At 35.2% G+C, this 21,669-nt stretch overlaps 1 protein-coding gene across 10 annotated transcripts in view; it reads right to left on the minus strand.

Moving 5' to 3' along the window:
• Positions 1-945: 945 nt before the first annotated feature.
• The window catches only part of ELF2 (E74 like ETS transcription factor 2), a 107,344-nt gene continuing 86,620 nt past the window's right edge, over positions 946-21,669 (minus strand). For 7 of the 10 annotated variants that reach the window (XM_036091713.2, XM_036091721.2, XM_078069247.1 and 4 more), the window contains 6 exons: positions 13,714-13,827; positions 11,956-12,129; positions 9,007-9,093; positions 4,714-4,906; positions 3,497-3,844; positions 946-3,154 (listed from right to left, as the gene is read on the minus strand). In XM_036091713.2, coding sequence (XP_035947606.1) covers positions 2,527-3,154; positions 3,497-3,844; positions 4,714-4,906; positions 9,007-9,093; positions 11,956-12,129; positions 13,714-13,827 — 1,544 coding nt within the window. In that variant the 3' untranslated portion in view covers positions 946-2,526. The remainder of the gene's footprint in view (positions 3,155-3,496; positions 3,845-4,713; positions 4,907-9,006; positions 9,094-11,955; positions 12,130-13,713; positions 13,828-21,669) is intronic. The other 3 variants (XM_036091715.2, XM_036091720.2, XM_036091717.2) reach the window with 1 other exon arrangement.

Genomic DNA, 21,669 nt, shown 5'->3' on the forward strand with positions numbered 1-21,669 from the left:
TAGATGTTCTTACAGCAAAGGGTCCAGAAATGGAGGGAGTTCATAGCTCTGGACCACCATGTTCTCTATAAAGAGGTGTACTGGTCATTTGGTTAAGCAGGGTAGTAAGGCTGGAATTGTTGCTGGAAACAGACCTAAGGAATAAATGGACAGACTGCTTATTATTGTTCACAAGCCCTAGTGAGGCTGGAATACATAGTGGCATTAAGCCATTGTTAATAAGGTTCTTCCCCAGCATACCGGACACAAAAAAGCAAATGTTAAATTACAGTGGTTTACAGTCTGGAAGGGTTGAGGTTAAAAGCCATACCACTGAGAATTTTAATCAGAAACATTCTGACCATTATATACTGTCTACATCTGTTTCCAAACTTGGACCTTAGGTGTACTTAGAATTTCTGAGACAGAAAAATGTCTAGGTAGAGTGGTGGAGATAAGCTAGGTAGTTCTGACTTAACCCAGTTAGAAGCAACTAATAATACAGTGGTGAGGGGGGAATTATTCACTCAAAACTGAAGTCTCTTTAGCTGTCCTCCATAGCACATGACTTAGATTCTTAGCAAATACGTTACCAAAACCAACACATGTCTGAGTGTCCAATAAGCTCAGCATTTGGAGAAAGGTGTAGGTATGGTATAAGCTATATATTCTTTGCCCTCCAAAAATATCATGGAGTATGACTAAAGAAATGAAACTATAGTGCAAAAAAGAAGACAATACAATTAAGTGCCAAAGAAAACTGAAATTTTAGGAAATGTCTTAAAAGTAGGTAAAATTTGAGCTTAATTCCCAAATGGGATAAGAATCAAGTGAGTTTTTCTTTGAGCTTTTATTAAAAAGTACCATCAGGTATGTCTGGAAAAGATAACGATTACAAAGGGGGCTATTATAAAAATCTTTGTCAACCTAAGTAGTATCTGATCAAATGCACAATTGAAGGCCACAAAACATTAAGTATCAGTTTATTTAAATTTCTAAAAGATGTAAAAATAGACAACTTTTCTTTGTAGTAGAAAGAGCATTAAGATGTGGGGTCACAGGACCTAATTTGGTGTGAAATTAGGAAATTCATTAATCCCTCTGGTACCTCCATTTCCTAATTTGTAAAAGGGCTAGAGTATTACTTGATCTTCTTAACCCTCAAAAGGTCTGTTTGAGAAATTTCTTTTAAGTGTGGCCAACATTAAAATAATAAACTCATGGTTAAGTAGAACATTATAGTTCATGATAGTAATTAGAAAATAAGTGGCAACATGCAGATATTTGCCAAATATTAATGTAATGGAACAAACAGAAGGAAAATTTTTTCACACAGTAGTTGGGAAGGAGAAATAAGACTTCTATACTTAACTAAAACAGTGTCTCTATACTAGCTTTTGAATATTGTTATAAATATCACCAGAGACCAAAACACAACATAAATTTCATTTCTATATTTCAGAAAACCTACTTGAATACACTTTGAAACAAGAGTACAACAAAATAGAATATACTTCAAATGTTGAATATACAAACTATTATAGTTCAAATCTGAACACTGGTACTTTCCCTCTTAAAACTTCAACTAAAAAAAAAAAAAAAGGAAGGAAGGAAAAACAAAAACAAAAACACCAGGTATTAGAGCTACCTGACAAAAATTCATGCTGAGCCTGAACTTCCAAGTGACAGTAGAACTGAAACTGCTATGTCTGCACAGATGCCAGGACTAAGTGAGTGACACAGGCAGGTTACAGCAAAAGGCCAGAGCCAACTGTTAATTTGTCCACAATTAAGAAACTGACAGACTTAAACTACCATATAAAATGTTACATGTAAATTCTATAACAATACTGTGCTAGGTACAAGATTTTTAAAATTTTTCTTCTAATAAAAAAGCTTTACACAAACAAGCCATTAGCTTATTTCAATAAAGAAAACTGAAAATTAGTCTAAGGCCTTTGTTTTAAATCAGCTTAAGCTATATGGTATTAAAAAAAAAAATCGCACTAGGTCTTTTTTGCTATCCTCTTTCTGAAAAGCTTTTGGATCCATTTTCAATTCACATTCTAAAATACCTATATTAGCAGTCTTCACATAGCACCAGTTAAGTGAGTTCTGTGTGAACACAGTAATAATTGCTGGTATGCATATAAAATGCATCAAAAATTGCTCTATGTAACAATGAGATCACCCATCCCAACCCCTCCCCACTGAAAACTATATAACCTCTTACAGAGTGTTAGTGTTCCAAGTCTTAGTGTAACTGGATATTGTAGTGAGTTGCTTGGTCCCTTTCAATCCGTTTTCCTTATTGACGGGTTCAGTTGTTTCCTACTGTAAGAGGCAGTTTTCTGTCAGCATCTCCGCATGTAGTTCATTTCCCACTGAAACATGGGATAGGTAATTTATTTCCAGTAAGTCTGATTGTTTTCTTAGATGCATTAAAAATGTTTTAAAGTCTTCTTTTGACTTTGCTTGATGACCTCCCTTGCAAATATTTGTTAGTACTATCACTAACAGTCTCAAGTCCACGGTAGAGCTGCTATTTTATTTCTCACACGTCACTAGTCCTTCCGTTTTCATAGTTACAGGAAGGGCAATAGCTGAAGGCGCACTGACAACCACTACGTGGGTCACTGTCTTACTTCCGTCTGCTGGTTTTTCTTCTTGTACCAGCTGCAAAGTTTTCACGTCATGTTCCTGCTTTTTTGCCACTGCTTCTGATTTGACCTCTGGCCCCTTTATGACCGCGCTGATAACTCGCGGAGGAGTCTGGCCAGATGCCTGTTGAGTAGGCACTGATAGTCTCATTACAGGTGTACCGTGGGCTATTGAAACGGGGGTAAGTGCTCTCACAGCCAGCGGGGTTCCAACAATGTTAATGCTTCCGGACCCAGTCAGATTAGACTTTGTCTGCAGCTGACACTGTGCAAGTTGTGTAGCTGGGATGGTGATAATTTTGGCAGGCTGCATGGTGATTTTGTCTCCGTTTTCAGAAGAGGCTGGCATCACAGTAGGGATCGTCTGAATAACTACCTTGGGAGAGGTTGCTGTTGTTGGACTAGTGCTGGTTATTAACGGTGCACCTGCATTAACTGACTGAACTGCCACAGTCGAGATTTTCTGACCCAACGATGTCATTACGACAGGTACTTGCATTGCCACACGAACTGTCCTAGTAAATTCAAAAAAAGTTGATTTAATGTTAAATTAGACAATAGGTCTCTTGAGCAAAAAGATGAATGCAAACCTATCATGTACAAAACTAATGCTCCCAAATTTTACGGGTGTACTGACAATTTAGAATATATGAAATATCGTGAAACAGATCTTAAAAACAAATGCCCACATTAAGTTCCATCTATAAAACCATAAAAACAATTCGAGTTAGTTGAGACCTCTACTTTAACAATAACAATAAAATACATTTAAAAGATCAAACACTCTTCCAAGTCTTGACGACAGTGGATTTTTAGACTGCTAACATTAAAAAAGGTACATAGTTTCCTTCACTGACCTTGGAGCCGCTGTTGCTGACACAGACGCGGTAGTAGTAGGAGACCTGGATGGAGGATCATGACCAGGGGAAGTGATGTTTACAACTCTAGCTACACCCTTCTCTGCCCTGGAGCAGTTCAGAGATGAGTTTTTTCCACCACGAACAGAGGTTGCTGCTTTCAGGAGACTCTCTGCAGACAGTGACACTCGTTCTAAGGATTTTTCATCAGTAGCTGCTGCTAAATCTTCATTACAAGTTTCACTTTTGTCGTCATCTATGACCACTATGTTTTTGGGCATATCCTTGAACTGATACACAAGCCTCTGTCCTTCAACCTTTGCAAGAATACCCCTTTGGTAATAGTATCTGTAACAGAAACAGTACTAAATGAAGCAAGTGTATTACTACATCTTTTGCCCCCCCACCCCCCGCCCCCAAAACACCATGTAGAATGGACACTAACAGAAACATTCTCTTACTCCTGTTAGAGATGAGAAGGAGCTCTTACTGGCTGGGGATTGTTCAAAAGGCTAAGAACTTGGATAAGAATGAAGTTGGAACCTGGTGCCACAGTTCCTTTAACCTTTAGGTTTATAAAATAGCTACAAGTTCTCTTTCTTAAAGGAAGTAATACAACCTAAATACCAAATATTTTACTGTATCTTATGACATCAGTAAAAATTCAACTGTGATTTACACAGGTTATAAAAACAATCTGACGTTATGTAGAAAAATTACTTAAGCAGTGCTTAGTAGAGATAAATCTGCGGGTCTGCGGGATATGTGAATATTGTCATATAAACTATGTGTCCATTTACAAACACCCCTAATTAGAAGAAGCCATGTACACTGCAAAGTTTTGTGGGTTTCTCAAAATTTCATATTAAGATAAATCCATTATAACAAACTCATAGGAACTAAAAAGCTGTATTAGAAACTGTATTTCATTTGGGTTTAATTTCCTTAAAGGTCTTCAACTTCTCTTATTAAGGAATAGTCCTAAGTGCAAAAGCACATTTTTCTGCAAAAATGGGTTTCCAGTGATGGCTGAAATTTTAGATGTCTAGACCAAAATCTCTCTCTCCATCTACCTCCAAACCTAAGAAACTCCTCTAGAATATCCCCCCAAATTAAAAGTTATAAAAAGGGGTTTTTAGAGCTTCTTTTTAAACAACTAATAGACAATACAGAAATATGTAGGTTTTATTTGAAAATTCAGTCTCTTGTGTACCTACCTCAGAGCTCGTCCCATGGTTTCATAGTTCATATCTGGCTTGTTCTTATGCTTTCCCCAAAGTTTAGAGACAGCCTTTGAATCCACAAGCTTGAATATGCCTTTTTCTCTCTGAGTCCATTTAATATACCGAGGACAAGTATTTTTATCTTGAAGTAGATCTAAAAGAAACTCCCACAAATAGGTTGTGTTTCCTTTGAAAAAATGATAAGACATTGGTTAAAAATTCATTAATATAAAGCAAATATTTAGGGGCACTTCAGTGGCTCAGTCGGTTAAGCGTCCAACTCTTGTTTTCTGCTCAGATCATGATCTCAGGGTCATGAGATCGAGTCCCACATTGGTCTCTGCGCTGGGTATGGAGCCTGCTTAAGATACTCTCTCTCCCCCTGTCCCTCTTTGCCCCCCACCTCCACTCACACCCTCAATCAAAAAAAAATAGGCAAATATTTAATTATGCTGGACAAAAATTCATTAACTACTGGTAAAACAAATGTCCCAAGAGTCTGTCATTAAGTACTAGACTATATGAGCATCATTTATACAGTGTCAAATTGTGTTGCCTAGTAAATTATATATACACTATATTTCATTATAACATAATCCTAAATATACTTGTTTGCTGGTTTTCAAAAATAATATCCTATTTATGTTTACAGTTATGATACTAATATAACAGAGAGGTCCTGGATTTTATACTATTACACATCACCCTATCCTAAATTTTGAGTTCAGTAAAGGCAAGGCAAAGGCATAATGCATAGCACAAAGTGAACCTGAATTAAACAGAATCCAATTTATTAATTTACACAGATCTAAACCATGAATAAATTTATTTGCATCAGTATGTTTATTTTATGATCAGCCCCAATTCTATGATCAAAATTCATCAGAAGGCACTTACTTGTTGAAAAGCCAAGCAATACACGGTGCAATCTGCAAAACTTTTAAGATTTTATCTTTTTTACATAATCTCCACACCCAACACAGGGCTAGAACCCACAGCCCCGAGATCAAGAGTTGCATGCTCCACCGACTGAGACAGCCAGGCACCGTGAAACTTACTTTTCTTTGATATATTTTCTTTGATTGACCTTTATGCAGGAACTCTGAAGTACATGTCTTATAAAGTACAAATTGCCCATGACCCCTTTAAACATTATCTTTTCATTATCCTCTGGACTACTAGTCAATTTTCTATCAATGAGACCTACCTTCCTCTAAAAACAGGGTTTTTTTTTTTTTTAATTGCTAATCTCTTTCTACTGACCATACCCAGTACAGTGAAGACAAGCAATGTATTAGAATTGCATTATATATGAACAGCTGAGTAAATACATTTGTGCTTCAGTCTTAAAATACGAACTCCTTAAACAAACACTAAAAAGTAACATGGCAATTCCTTTAACTAGTCAAGTATTCATCAAATGCTAACTATGTAACATCTGATCACATGACTAGCAAAATTTGAAGATGAGCTATTTCTGCAGAGTAGCATAGTTATTCATCATACACTATGCTCAAGTGTAGTTGAGGATACAGAAGAGCATTTAAAACTTGGTCCCTGCTTCAAGGAATTTACAATTTAGTTGGGAAGGGAAAAGTAAATGACAAGTTAACAATACAACAAAGAAGTAACAGTTTGTGAAGCGACACAAGATCACAAGGCAATGCATTATATTCCAAATGAATGACAGAAAAGTCTGGGATTTCAGGAATAAAAATAAAGCGGATTGGTAAAACAGAAGACTTGGAAGATGACTAAGATTTGCGTAGAGGAAAAGGAGGGAATCTGGGATTCAGATAAGGAACTTAATCCCCAAAAGAAGAAAGCATGACTTTTTTTTTCTTTCCCTTTGGAGAGTGGAGGATGGGCAAGTCGTGGACAGTAGTTATGAGGAGATCAGGCTTTTCAGAATGCTGTTTTTCTTTTATTCCCTTCATAAAGCCCCTAGGGCCAAAGATTCTTAAACTGATCAAAGAACAGAAAAGAACCCCGAGAAGGAGAAAATTAGAATACACATACCACCACTGAGTCACCAGGTCATCTCTAGGCTCCTGCTCACTATCCCTTTACTATCATCAAATCTAGATCCAAATTACAGGCTTCGTGAGAAGAATCTCTAAGGGTAGGAGGCTTCCAAACTAAGCTACTGCTACTCAATCTAAATCCTAATGCTCTTCGTCAGGCATTTCATTTTCATTCTGGAATTATCTGAAAATTCAATAAATTTGGTAACCCATAGTTGAGACCAGTGTGCATCTTTTAATCTAAAAAGGTTAACCTTCAACTTTACAGTGTTCTATCTGCGTCTCTGAAATCCCACTGCATCAGCATCAATACTTTGTAAAAACTCTTACTAGTAAACCATATGTAACTTTCAACTACATTAAGATATGTACTTGGGACATTTTTGTGATCAGGAGATTATCAGGCCCTATGAGTGGACATAGTAAAAGTGAGCTTATTGTGGAAGAAACTTCTGAATAACATAAACAATGACTTATAACATAGTAGGGATCTGAATGCATCCATGTCTGTGGAATGAGACTCGACAACATTCCTCAGGTTGTCTTTGGATGCTCACTCCACCCCAGTTCCCATCCTCAAGTTAAAACTGAAAGTTCTAAATCTCACTTTAAGGAAAACATTCAGAAAGGGAAGCCTTCTTTATCAGATAAGGTAGTTCTCCTGAAGCCTATAACAGACATTATCAGCATTTTACAGAAGAAACACTGCATTTTTTTTTTTTAAGATTTTAAAGTACTTCCTACACTCATTGTGGGGCTTGAACTTACAACCTCATGACAAGAGTCACAAGCTCTACCGACCGAGGCCAGCCAGGTGCCTCCGGACTGGATTTTTAATCTTTAATCTTCATATTCAACACTTTGCCTCAAGTTTGATAATAAAAGACTGAAACTTTAATAAAAGGTGATTTTGATTGTTAAGAACAGGTCATCACAAAATTTTTCTCCAGTGTTAAGCATCAGGTCTTTGAGTACAAGAGACCGATGATGGGAATTATTTAAAAAACAGTAATAACTGTGTATTTACAGTTTAGCTTTGTAATTTTTAAAGTTTTCAACATAAAAGATAAAACCTAAGATGTTAGAAATGTAAAATGACCAAAGACAAATAAGACAAGTATCCTAAATCTGTCCCAAATTCAATTTCTCAGTTCCTGAATAAATTAACAGTTCAATGTAACTACATTTTTTGGTCTAAATTTCTTGATAGACTTATTGGAGAAATTTTTTTTTTTACTAGAGATTTAATTTTTTTTTTTTTTTTTAAAGATTTTATTTATTTATTTGACAGAGAGAGACACAGCGAGAGAGGGAACACAAGCAGGGGGAGTGGGAGAGGGAGAAGCAGGCTTCCCGCGGAGCAGGGAGCCCGATGCGGGGCTCGATCCCAGGACCCTGGGATCATGACCTGAGCTGAAGGCAGACGCTTAACCGACTGAGCCACCCAGGTGCCCCTAGAGATTTAATATTTGCTCTATTTAAAATTTGTCATGTGACAGCAGAAAAAAAAATAAATGAAATTAGATATAAGACCACCTGTTGAAGATGGAATAAATTTGAATATATTAATCCAAAATGTATCCAACTATTAAATATTGGTCTGAAAACATTCATTAAAGTGATAAATTCTGGTTATCAGATTATCAGAACACACCTAAAACCATGATTAAAATGTTACCTGAAATCATCTAACAAGAGCACAGAATGTGGGAGGCTTCTCATTAATTTTTGTTTTTAATGAAAGTATACAAATTCTAAAGCAAAAATATGGTTTTTGTTCTGACCTGACATGACTGAAACCGGTTGACTAGGAAATTAAATTCAACTTGCCTTGAGAATTCTTGCATTACTTCTATCAGTTAAGAAATTATGTATCAGAAGTAAGTCTTCGTTATAAACCCACCCCTTCGATTCTAAGCGGGTCTATATGAGGATGAGTACTGTTATACATACATACCTCCCCCAAGAACAATGGCTCTTAAAAGGCTGTGCATCAGATTGCACTTTTTAGATGACCTTTTCCAAACACAAATGCCTACTACCTTTTACTCCCCCTGTAGCTTATCTATGGCTATAGAATCTCAGTGGGGTACGAACTGGGAAAAAGCTCCCCAGGCGATGCTCATATATCCCTGATTAATACCTACTACCAAAGACGGTACTTCCACCTGTACGTGTACTAGAAATCATTTTCTTACCAATGCAAAAATGTCAACTGAAAAAAAAAGTCATCTCACCTCCAAAACAGCCCTCCCCAAATTACCTTTTCCTTCTCTGGGTTTCTTCTTTATACCTAACTCAGGAGACCCATTGGAAATTGGTGATTGCTGGGTCTTTGGTTTACGGCCAACTGAAAAAAAATAAGATTGAAACCATACATTGAAAACAGGAAAAATAACAGAAGCATGATTAGCAGACTCTTTGATAACACATTATTCATGAAACTGGACACTAATTTGTGGATTAATATACTGAGTGTATATAAAAAGCTGCATTTAAAAGGAGCAATAAAAGCACTTCTGCAATTTTAGATTACAGCACTTAGTTGGCAGTAATTTCAGTGTATATAGCAAGTCAGGTACTACCCAACCTATTATTTACTCAGTCAGAGCCTCAATTTGCTAACCTCTTCCAATAATGCAGCAGTGGAAACAAATTCTAGTACAAACTTTTTTCTTTTCTGTTCTACAGGGCTGTTAGAAAAACTTTACCTACCTATTGCAGAGGATCTGATAATCTGCGAAGCCCTTTGAGCTCAAATGAGGAAAAGTAAAAAATATTATTTTAAACACTCTACTGCTCTGAGCCAATCCATTCATCAGAATTTAAGCATAAGTGTTCAAATTTCCCCACCTCAATGTGCAGGTAACATTATAAGGATAAAAAAAATCTTTCAATTAATTATTTCATATGTCTAGTAAGTGTGCCCTTCCTTTAGCTTCTCTTCACTTCCTCCAAAAGGTGCTCTCAGACAGACTAGCATCCACAATGAACAGAAAAGCAAGAGCTATACTTATACTAAAAAGGGCGTAAGGCTGAAATGCATTGTTTTCAATTCTCAGCACTGATAAAAGAATGCTGGCAGATGAGGGGAAGCCTCCAGAAAGGCTGGGAATAGTCAAGTATATTATAATTTGCAGATTAAATATATTATTACTAATTTGGTGATTGTCATACATCTGCGATTTCTGATGTCACTCTGGTCTTCATTAGCAAGGATTATTTAGAGCTAAATAAAGACTTAAAAATCAAAGTGTTTTCATTTATTTCAAAATACATAGCTATTATATTCTAGGATTTCATTATGGTAACTAATCAATAAGATGTGTGTTCTGGCAAAAATTAAAAGGGAAAGTTCGCTGGTCTTGTTAGAACAGAGATTAATCTCTCAATTTAAATAATATTTAGAATACAAATCAATCAATAATAAGACTCAAACAAAAACGAAAAAACTTCAACTTCCTTCATCGAAATGTTAGCCCAAAAAGGCTTAATTTATTTTCATATAAAGCAGTATTTCCCAAATCTTACTTCTTAATAGTTCATTCATCGGTCGGAAACAATGTTCTACAGTCAAATTAACTTTTAGAACACTGCATGTTACCTTCTCTTGCAGATTCACAACACACATTAGAATGTTAGAAGCTCTGGAAATAAAAAGAGGGCTCTGCTATTCAAAAATAACCTACCTAACTTAGTATGTCCCAAATGAACTTAAGCATATATATTTATGCATTATATATAATTTTTAAATGGTCACTAAGATCATCTATTTTCAAATATATAAAATTAGTATTAAATTGGCAAATTATTTCCTGGTTTATATCATACCACATAGGCAGATCAACCTATTCATCTAGAGGTCTTGGTTCCTAGCTATTCATGGTCTTTTCCATCTTCTTTTAAATCTAAAAATTAGGGCACATGGGTGGGTCATTCGGTTAAGTGTCTGACTCTTGATTATGGCCAGGGTCCTGATCTCAGGGTCGTGATACCGAGCCCTCCGTTGGGTGGGCATAGAGTCTGCCTGAGATTCTTTCTCCCTCTTCCTCTGCACTGCCCCCCCCCCCCAGCCCCTGCTTGTGTGTGCACGTGTGTGTGCGTGCACACGCACGCGCACCCTCTCCCTCAAAAATAAAATAAAAATAAATCTAAACATTTTGTAAGTATTTTGTAATAGCTCCTATCAAATACAACCAGCCAAAGGCTACAGTGGGGAAGTGGGTAAACACGGCTATTTATATGTATGCCTTTTATTTTTAAACATTTAAACAGCAGGAAGTAATTCTTCCTTCTAATTCTCTAATTCATACCTCTTGCAACATACATGTAATCTATTACATGAGGAAAGGCACTCAAATCTTATTCTTCACTGTGTCCCTCACAGTAATGAGTACAGACACATCAACATCACAGCAATTTGAAATACCTCTAATAAATGAAAGGAAATACCATTATTTCTAACACAAGTTTCTTATTTTTGCCTTTTTGATTTTTTCCTACTCCAAAATGTAAAGAAAGAGATACAGAAGAAAGTGGAATTAGATGAGTACCATTTATATAGAATTTCATTTCTTTCAAGTTTTACCTCTGATTCAAACAGGAAAAGGACCCACTTGCTGCCCATCTCCTAGGGACGTTGAAGATATATGGGGCCTTGGGCCTCACCCATCAGGATCAGGTGAGCAGAAGTTTCAGCAGGAGTCAAATAAATAGTAAGTGGAAATGCTCTTTACCCACTGGTGAGTTTATTCCACTTAAAAGTCCTTACTGGCAATCTTGGTGTTTTAAGACAGAAGGTATACGGAACAAAATAGTATTGGGCTTTTTATTTTAAGGCCCACAAAAGAATGGGAAGATTAAAAATAGAGAAAATAAAATTAAATGTTTTTAAAAAAATAACCAAGTACCTAAAAGGATCAGAAAGCAGACAAGTAATGAACCTCTAATCTTCCTTCTGCTTGTCCAACATTTGTTATCATTCCATTTTCAGACAACTTTCTTTAGAGCTCAAATACTAACTCCTTTAAAACAGTATGAACGTGTTAACACAAAATTAAAATCTCAATTTGTTGATTCTTTGAGAATACCTAGGTAAAGATAACATCAATCATAAATCTACAGCATATATTTCCTATGTCCCTTGATGGGGGGAAAAAAATACCAGAAAAAATTTCTCCCACTTTTCCAGAAATTTATAAATATACTCTACCTTTTTTCTTTTTCATTGGTTCATGGCTATCTGGCGATGTCGGAATAGGAGAGGTATCCATTGGTTCCGATTCTTCAGTTGACACCTCCACTACAGTTTCTGTAATGACATCTGGCCTCATAGCAGCATGGATAAATTCTGGAGTTGATACACAAGGAGGGACAAACACTTCCACTATAAAAAAAAGTCGAAAAATTAAAATTTCCCACCCCCATTAATACTTCTTCATGCGGACAATTCAATATTTAGTAGAGGTGAGGTTTATTAACGATTCATCAAAGCAGGGTAAGAGCCTAAAGTTAATTTGCTGAATACGCAATACGATCTAAAGTATATAAGGAAATAAATGCAAAGAAAATTAGCTTGAAGGAAATGTTAATCCTGTAGGTAAGGTGGGGACCATGAGGAATTACACCCCCCCTTCTTCACATTTTTACATACATTCAAGCTCACTGTAGAAGACTTTGAATTATTTTGACAATTGGGAAAACACAATGAAAATAAGACAACAGAATAATAGTGACTTCTTCAGTAATTACTTTCCTTCCTGGTACCCATCAATATTCTCTAACTAGGTAATACATGTACATGGTATAAAATTTAAAACATTTAATAAATGTATGTGTCTTCAGTGAAAAGAAAGCATTTACAGATCATTTCGAAATATGAAGAAAAGGAAAATCTGCTGATTATAGCCCAATGAATATCATCTTTCAATATTTAAAATTTTATTTAATGTAACAGTCCTGATGTTTTGGGTCACTAAAACAGAAATAGAAACTGCCATTTGGTATTCTATTACATACAATAATGTTGCTCCAGCTTCCTTCCAATGTGCATGAATAATCAGAATATGACATTTCTATTTCAATTAAGGGACAGCTAATAACACTACTGTGGATTAATACATTGACCAATATGCCCTAATTCTCTTCTCATATCCCTGAATAATACATGAATAATACTATTCTCATTAAAAAGTACAGTTGCTCTTGGTATTTATAAATCCCTATAAGAAGGGCCAATATTACTGTATTAAGTCAAATTAACACTTGGACATTAAAATTAGAGTACAAAATGACTCTCAAAGGCAGTCTTAAAGAAAAAAAAAAGGGGGGACCAAAAGAAAAGGAAACTCCCAGCCTGAGGGAGTATGAAGAAATGGTAGAAGCTATCTCCTCTCTCCACCATGGAAGGTTCTCTGGAGCTACTGCCTATTTATCTCAGTCGGTTAAGCGGCTGCCTTCGGCTCAGGTCATGATTTCAGGGTGTGGGACCTAACCCTCTCCCTCCCACTTGTGCTCTCTCTTGCTCTCTCGCTCTCTCTCAAATAAATAAAATCTTAAAAAAAAAAAAAGGCAACAGCTAGTGTTTCTTATAAATAAATAAATAGGTAAGTAAGTAAAGGACAGAAAGTAGTCATGGGCAGCAAATCCCCCAACCCCATCTGCCATTCCCTTAAGGACTACAAAGGTTTATAATTTACCCAGAGTTAAGGAAATAAGACATAACGATATAAACAGCAATTTAACAAATATTTATCTGTCTATAGTGGGCATTTTCTGTTATCATTTTAAAAAATTAATTATTTTAAGACTAGGGAACTTTGACAAATAAAGATCAAGTATTGCTGTCACAGGTATTCATGCATAATAAACCTTGAGAACAACAATAATCCTCATGTATTTAAGAAGAAACTTATTTTAGATATGCAAAGTGATATGACATGTTTAATATAAAAAAGAACAATTCACATACCAGGACTTCTTGAATCCCTTAAGCAGGTAGGAGATTCCATATGAAGCAGGGCTTCAGCAGCTTCAATTGTCTTATCTGTACAGTGTGCATTACTGCTATGAACTGATGCTTCCACTGGGGGGAAATAAGTTCTACTCAATTAAAAATGCACAGAATACGTTACTAAATTAAAACATATTACTCTATGAGAAACAAATTAACTCATGTGAATAACTCTAAGTCATTGATACATATTAGTCCATATAAATTATTTACAGAAATAATTTAAAAAACAATCTAGTATGTACACTCTGCAAAACAAACGATTATAAGGCAACTATTGAGAATGATTAGAAATTACTGAGAAATTTCTGAATCTTATCCAAAGGAAAACAGGGACCCTTGAAATTTGAACCCTGTATCAATTTCAGGCAAAACTAACTTGGAGGTGGGGCGGGGGGGTGGGGTGGGAGGATGGTTGTAGATTAACAATCCTAGGAGGTCAATTATGTGCCTTGATATACAGCCACTAAAATCAAGGGCAATACCTTGCAGAATCAGTCAGAAACATGTACTTCCAAGTTAGTTTAATGAATTAGTTGGTTCTTACAGACCCTCCTAGGTGTGTGCACTAGCATAGCGCCAGACACTTGGGAACTCTTTTCCCAATAACTTTGTCTCTTCGAGATTTCACTGAACTTTTCTGCGTTTTACCCAATAAATTTGTTTTTAAAGTTTCTATGTTTGTTTGTTTTCCCAGGAAGCCTTTTCTAATTCTGCCACCTTCTGTACCTCTCTTTTAGCACTTACTTTATGCTTTGCTGACTGAATTACTTGTGAAAAGTCAAGTATACAGCAATCGTTTGGCTTTTCGAGTCCAACAGCTTGGGTCCTAGTCGCTGCTACTTATTTGTTACCCTAGACCAGCAATTTAATTTCTTGTAAGGAAACTGATTTCCTTTTTTACAAAACAGGTGTATTACCCTCAGATAGTTGTGAGAATTAAGTAAGGTGATACCCATAAAAAATATGTACAATGCCTGGCATATGGGTAAGAATTCAATAAATGGTGATCATTTCTTTTTTTTTTTTTTTTTTAAAGATTTTATTTATTTATTTGACAGAGACACAGTGAGAGAGGGAACACAAGCAGGGGGAGTGGGAGAGGGAGAAGCAGGCTTCCCGCCGAGCAGGGAGCCCAATGCGGGGCTCAATCCCAGGACCCTGGGACCATGACCTGAGCCGAAGGCAGATGCTTAACAACTGAGCCACCCAGGCGCCCCAAATGGTGATAATTTCTTATCACTACTGTAAGATTATAAGTTCCTTCAGGTCAGGAGGGCTATCTTAATTCATCTTTGTATCTGCTATAATTCCCAATATAGATTTTTAATACAATAGGCATGCAAGTATTTCTTCTATATATTAAAGTTGAGAATAACCCACAGACCTTATAGGAAAATTGGCCATTCAAGCACAAACTTATATTAATGATATATTAATTTCACATCCTAACTTAAAAATATTGAACATTCGACTTGGTTCTGAAACATGAATATATAACAGTTTCTAACTGGATAGATTTTTCTCAAGATGTCCTCTAAAAAGACTAAAAGGAAGTATTTGTATAAATTCCATAAGCTATATTACAAATTCACAAGTTCTACATACTAAAGACAGGAATCTTTCAAAACTGTTTCCAGGAAACTTTTAATTGGAAAAAAAAAATTCACTTGATCTCAAAGTTCACCAAATGCTAAAGCCTTAGCCTTAAACAGCAGTCATTTGGAGAGCATTTATTAAAAAAAAAAAAAAAAAATCCAGCGACTGTTTTACCACCTGTTGCACATCATCCACACTCTCAACCAAGGTACTGGGTCTCTCCAGTTGCTCTTTCCATTTATGGAAATCTGCTCAAAGCTAAACAGTTCCAGAGAGGCAGCCAAACCTCTAAGTAAATCTATCTTTAGGTGACCCTGCTTACTCTTATCTGCTGCTTCACTGAAGCAAAGGATTCAATCAGTCCTTCTAGCTCAACTTTAAGAAACTTAGTAAGTATAAAATACATTACCATTCTCAAGTAATTTTTTCAAAATGCCTTCCCACAATACTCACATATACTAAAGAACCTTGGAAAGCAAAGTCTCAGGTTTTTAAAGAACTTCATTCTCTTTAAAGTCTGCTTGTGTTGCAATTTAGGTGTTGTCTTAGGTGCTATTAATAAACTACCCTGGGTAAACTAATTCCTTATGTAATTGTATTAAGACACACCCTAAAAACCTTACCATATTAAAATCAGAGCTTCAAAGACTTGATAATACAGCAATAGAATTTTACCCAATTTTTTTAATGTTTTCAGTTATAAACAAAATGAAACGTGCCTAACAATTACAAATAATGCTGCCCTTTTTATGTAGTTTGAGGCACATTTTTAAAACCATGATTTCATGTTAGTTATGTCAGTGGAAATTTTTTTTTTTTTTAAGATTTTATTTATTTGACAGAGAGACACAGCAAGAGAGGGAACACAAGCAGGGAGAGTGGGAGAGCGAGAAGCAGGCTTCCCGCTGAGCAGGGAGACCCATGCGGGGCTTGATCCCAGGACCCTGGGATCATGACCTGAGCCAAAGGCAGATGCTTAACGAATGAGCCACCCAGGTGCCCCGGAAATTATTTCTTAAAAGTATATTTTCTTGCTCATATTTCTGACCTCAAACTCCCCTTTCTCCCAAATTCAACATATTATTTCCCAGGACTGTTTTACATTTACAGAGTAAAACAAAACACATACAAACTTAAGAATAACATTTATTAATTCATATTTTAAATTTAGGATGAGAATATCAAAAATGCATACGTTTTCTGTGAATTATCAATCAGGAGATCTAATGATCTATGTACAGTCAACATTTGGTTGTTGAGCATTTACCATGTCAGACCCTGTGTTAGAAATCCGAGAGACAAATGTGAATAGATCTCTAGCCTTGTGAAGGTTATACTAATAGTTCAGAAACATAAATGGTAGTATCAAAAACAAATGGAAGTAAAATATTTCAAAACTAAAAAAAGGTATAAAATAAAGTTATTCTGTAAGCTAACAGCTTAAGTGGAGCACTGATTTCTTTTTTTTTATGCTTACTAATTTTACTTTTTGTCATTTTTATTAACTAAAATAACCCAAAGCACATGCAAACAAACACCTAAGAGCTCATACTTAGATCAGTTTTTACAACAGCGTACCTATCAATTTCCAAGAATACTTTACCATTTTGAAAAAGCACTTTTTTCTTTTGTTGATATAGTTTTTGATAAAAGAAATTTAACAAATATTTCTCTTATTCAAGTTTCTGTAATTTTTTAAAACTTCAATTCATTTGGTTCAGCTCAGTAATTCAAATACAATTTAAACTAGAATTATGCACAATTCTTAAGGATAAACATGAGTTTAACAGTGTTGTACAATCAAAGTAAGCAAATAAGCAAACTACAAGCAAGGGCTGAAAACTCCTTATCTCTTACTTAAAACTTGATTTATTGGTATCTTTCTAGACATGTGTATGAAATTAATGGGACCAAAAAAAAAAAAAAGCAACTCATTTTAAAAATAGAAACAATGAAGCCAAAAGTAATATGACAGGTATCATTTTCTACTTAAGACTAGTACTTGGGTGTTGCTAGTCAATCCCTCTTGAAGAAATAAATGATATCAAACAAATTTCAAAACAATTTTAACTTTAATCATAGTGCCAAAAATCAAATTTGCTTATCCCCTCCTTCACTATTGGTAGGAGTCTTCTTGTTCCATTTCCAGCTTTCTAATCAACTGGTGTTTGTATGGTAGACTATTCCAGACTCACTCAACAGCTGTTACAAAATACCAAACTTGGTAATTAAGTCTGACAAGAGACATACCTCTCAGCTTTGCAGAAGCGAATGCTGGCAATGGATCTAGCTCATAACAAAGTTCTTAAAGTCAAAACTAAAAATTAATAGCAATTTGAGAGCAATGGAAAAAATTAGAAAACACTTCCTTAAAAGATAGTAGTATGCCCCTACAAGCAAGACCATAAACTAATAATACAAGGTCATCACTCAACCAGGCACGTGACTTACCTCAGCTCATCTTCTAATGCCCCAAGGCATAATAGGTAAGTGAAAAATACAAATGAATGCAATAAAAAGGGGGAAAAGGTAAAAGTCTGGGACACTCCATCTTTTCTTGTTCCTCTTTGACTTTTTAATCAATAGTTACACTTTAAAAGTTTAGAAGAGAAAAAACTAAAATTTTCTAAAATAGAGCAGCCTGATGAAAATACAACGTGAGCCACATTATAATTTTTAAATTTCCAAAAGCCAGATTTTAAAAAGTGGAAACTGAAATTAATGCCTTTCATTTAACCCAGTATATTAAAAATATTGTCATTTCAACATGTAATCAATATGAAAGTTGTCCACAGCTTCAGTTTTTATGTTTAAATTAAAATTTTAAAAAATTAAAAATTCAGTTTCTCAGCCACTCAGTAGCCACATATGGCTAATGCCTATGGTACTGAAAAGTGCAGAGTAAATAAAACTGTAATACAGCTACTCTCAAACTTTTTTGGTCAAAGGCAACTTTCATACTCAAATTACTGAGGACCACAAAGAGATTTTGTTTATATAAGTCCTATTTTAAATTTTATTCTATTTGAAACTGAAATTAAGAAGACATTAAAGTATTTATCAATTCATTTAAAGTAATAAACCCAGTACTTCTAAGTAGTATTTTAATGAAAAATAGCTTTTCTCCAACAAAAAAAATTAGTGAGTAGCTTTGTTGTACATTTTAGTAAATCTTTTTAATACATGGTAGAAAGCGGTTGGATTTATTTGATTCTTCATTAAATTTGTTGTAGTATCAAGTCAGATAGCCTCTAGAAAACTCTAAACACTTGTGAAAGTGAAAAGGCAAATAATGTCTTAGAATTCTTACGAAAACAATTTTGACCTCACAGACTCCCTGAAAGAGTCTAGGGACTCTACAGATCCTCAGCTCAGAGATTTTTGTTTTTAAGGACTGCAACTATAATTTATTACCAAACAGAAAAATAACACCCAAATCCTATCTTGTTTAAGTTTTAGCTTCTAAACAGTGTACAGATGAAAAATTATATGACTCCATTTTCCAAAAGTACAACAGTATTTTGTCCACTTACACATAAAGGATTTTTTAACAAGTTTTTCATAAATACTTCTTTGCATCCCTTTGAACATTAAAGCTACAGATAACACAAGGAGTTTCAATAATTATCAAGAACATGCTCCCACCCACCCTTCTCCACCAACCACATGCGTTTCTAAAGGAAACTGTTTTATGCTGAATTATCCTGATTGAGTATTTAAATACTGATGTCACTCTTTAACTCAGTTTTTTATGAATTTTAGTACTAATGCTGCAATAAATTCTGAAGACTAATTTCTTTTTTATTCTTTTTAAAGATTTTATTTATTTATTTGACAGAGAGAGACACAGCGAGAGACGGAACACAAGCAAGGGGGAGTGGGAGAGGGAGAAGCAGGCTTCCCGCCAGGCAGGGAGCCCGATGCGGGGCTTGATCCCAGGACCTGGGACCATGACCTGAGCTGAAGGCAGACGCGTAATGACTGCGCCACCCAGGCGCCCCCGAAGACCAATTTCTTTAAACACTTCAAATATGTTTTTTTTTTTTTTTTTAATGGGAGCTGGCTGGCATAGTCAGTTAAGCCTCCGATTCTTGGTTTTGGCTCAGGTTGTGAGATCTGCCTCGCACTGGGCTCCACTGGGCTCCACTGGGCTCCACTGGGCTCCACTGGGCTCCGAGCTCAGCGCAGAGTCTGCTTAAGTTTCCTTCCCTGTCCCTCTGCCCCTCCCCGCTGCACTCGCTCTCTTGCATGCGCTCTGGCTCTCTAAAATAAATAAATCTTTAAAAATAAAAAATGAATGCCATTCTTCCAGTTTTATTTCAACACATGCTTCATTTTTTCACATCCTAAATTGTTTTCAAACTGATCTTTTCAAGATTGATAACCAGGTATTTCAATTTACAGTAAAATGGAAGTAAGATTTTCAAGTTCAAACTTCACAGTGAACTTTGACAAATCAGATTTGTTTTACCAGTGAAAATACTTAAGCTAAATTTCCAGAAAACTCTCTCCCTCCCATTTAATACCAGCATTAAAGTAGAACAAAAGTTCTGGTGACGATGTCTCTCAACCCAAATTCTCCAATTTCTTAATTCTCAGTTTCTCAAAAAAAGAAGAAACAAGTCAAGGAGAGTATAATTGAGAACAAGAAGGCAGAATATTTTAAATTGAAAATCTTCCAAAAAATCTAGATCACACTTACACAATACTTTCACATAATTAAGAAAGTAACATTCATGGTTCCTATAGACTAGACATGTTTTTCCTATGATTCGCTACATATATATGTAAGATTAGCTATATATATGTATCTTCATATATACATACATGAAGATGATCCTAAACTATATCATAGTCTCATTTAACATACAGACCTGGCCTCAAATTCCAATTTAGCACAAACATTGGCTAGCAGAAATTAAACTCCCAATTAGGTAATGACCTTACAGACATTCATTTACACAGTGCAATGTAAAAAAAAAAAAAAAATCCAAGAAGGAAAAAAGCCTTCACTTTCCATTAAATATTTTAACTACTTATAATCTTAGAGTTATTAGAGATCCCCTAGTCAATCTTGTCCTCTTACAAAAAAATGAAACCTTAAAGAAGTAAAGTCACTAGCACAGAGCTAGTTTAGTGACAGCGAGATGAAGATGGTCATCTCCTGACTTCAGGTTCAAGGCTCTTTCTCATCATGTTATAAGTGAAAGTTTTACAACATATGTCAAGTCTTCACCACAAAAATATTTTATATGTTAAAATAAGTGATTTTTAATAAACAAGCTTATTTATTTCATTCTTAACTCAGACTCCTCTGACAGCAAAAATGCTGATAACTAAAGCTGAAGTTGGTAACTGAAGTTGATAGTTAAGCCTCAAAAGGAGGAAAATAAAAGCAAAAGTATATCCCCTAGTACCTTAAAATGTAACAATATAGTAGTGGTAATATTAAGTGCTTTATAATTGCTTAGAAACAACAGTTATGCTAACAATATTCAACTTAAAGCTTATCTCTCTAGAAGTTTTCATTAATATCAGTCATTATACACTACTCATCAACCCATTATAGCAAATCACTGTAGTTACATTAACATTTATGTATTAAGTAGATTTACATCTGTCTCCTCAATTAGACTGTAAAATCTTTGTGAGGAAGAAGTATGCCTAACACAAAATTCCCTCAAGGGAATAAAAAGGTATCATTCTATTTTACAAATATAAACTTCACAAAAATTACTCTCCCAACATCACTGGAAATTAGCAGCAATCTAAATTTTTATTAATTTAGATCCATGATTCCTCATCTTGTGGGCCACCTTTCCTCCCCAACTTTTAACTCACTGAATGATTCTTGGGTAAATCAGCAAACCTGTCTCAAGTTTCCTTCTAAAATAGGGCTTGTAAAAGAGCGTCAGATTACATGAAAATGATTAAGGAGATAATTTGAAAACAATTATATGTAAAACATATTCTTTGCAGAACATTATAATCATAAAGGAAACTTCAATTGTTAGGATTTGTAAATACTAAAGAAATGCTCTAGGACCAGAAAACACTTAAAAAAAAAAAACTTTTATCAAAGGGAGATAAAACTTGTATTTTCAAACTGTAAACCGTCTATAGGTTTCCATTCCAAGCAAAATATCTACAGGTCACATTCAGCTTCGCTAATTCCAAAAGCTTATGAAAGAAATACCTTCCACTGGCAAAATTTAGCCCTCTAAACTTTACAATATTTTTCAAGATTCTGACTGCAGGGGCTACGCTAAGGTTCTCTTGGTATGTTCACAATCACCGGAAACATCTCTTGAAATG

The sequence above is a fragment of the Halichoerus grypus genome, chromosome 3 (assembly GCF_964656455.1).
Source record: "Halichoerus grypus chromosome 3, mHalGry1.hap1.1, whole genome shotgun sequence".
NCBI lineage: Eukaryota > Metazoa > Chordata > Mammalia > Carnivora > Phocidae > Halichoerus > Halichoerus grypus.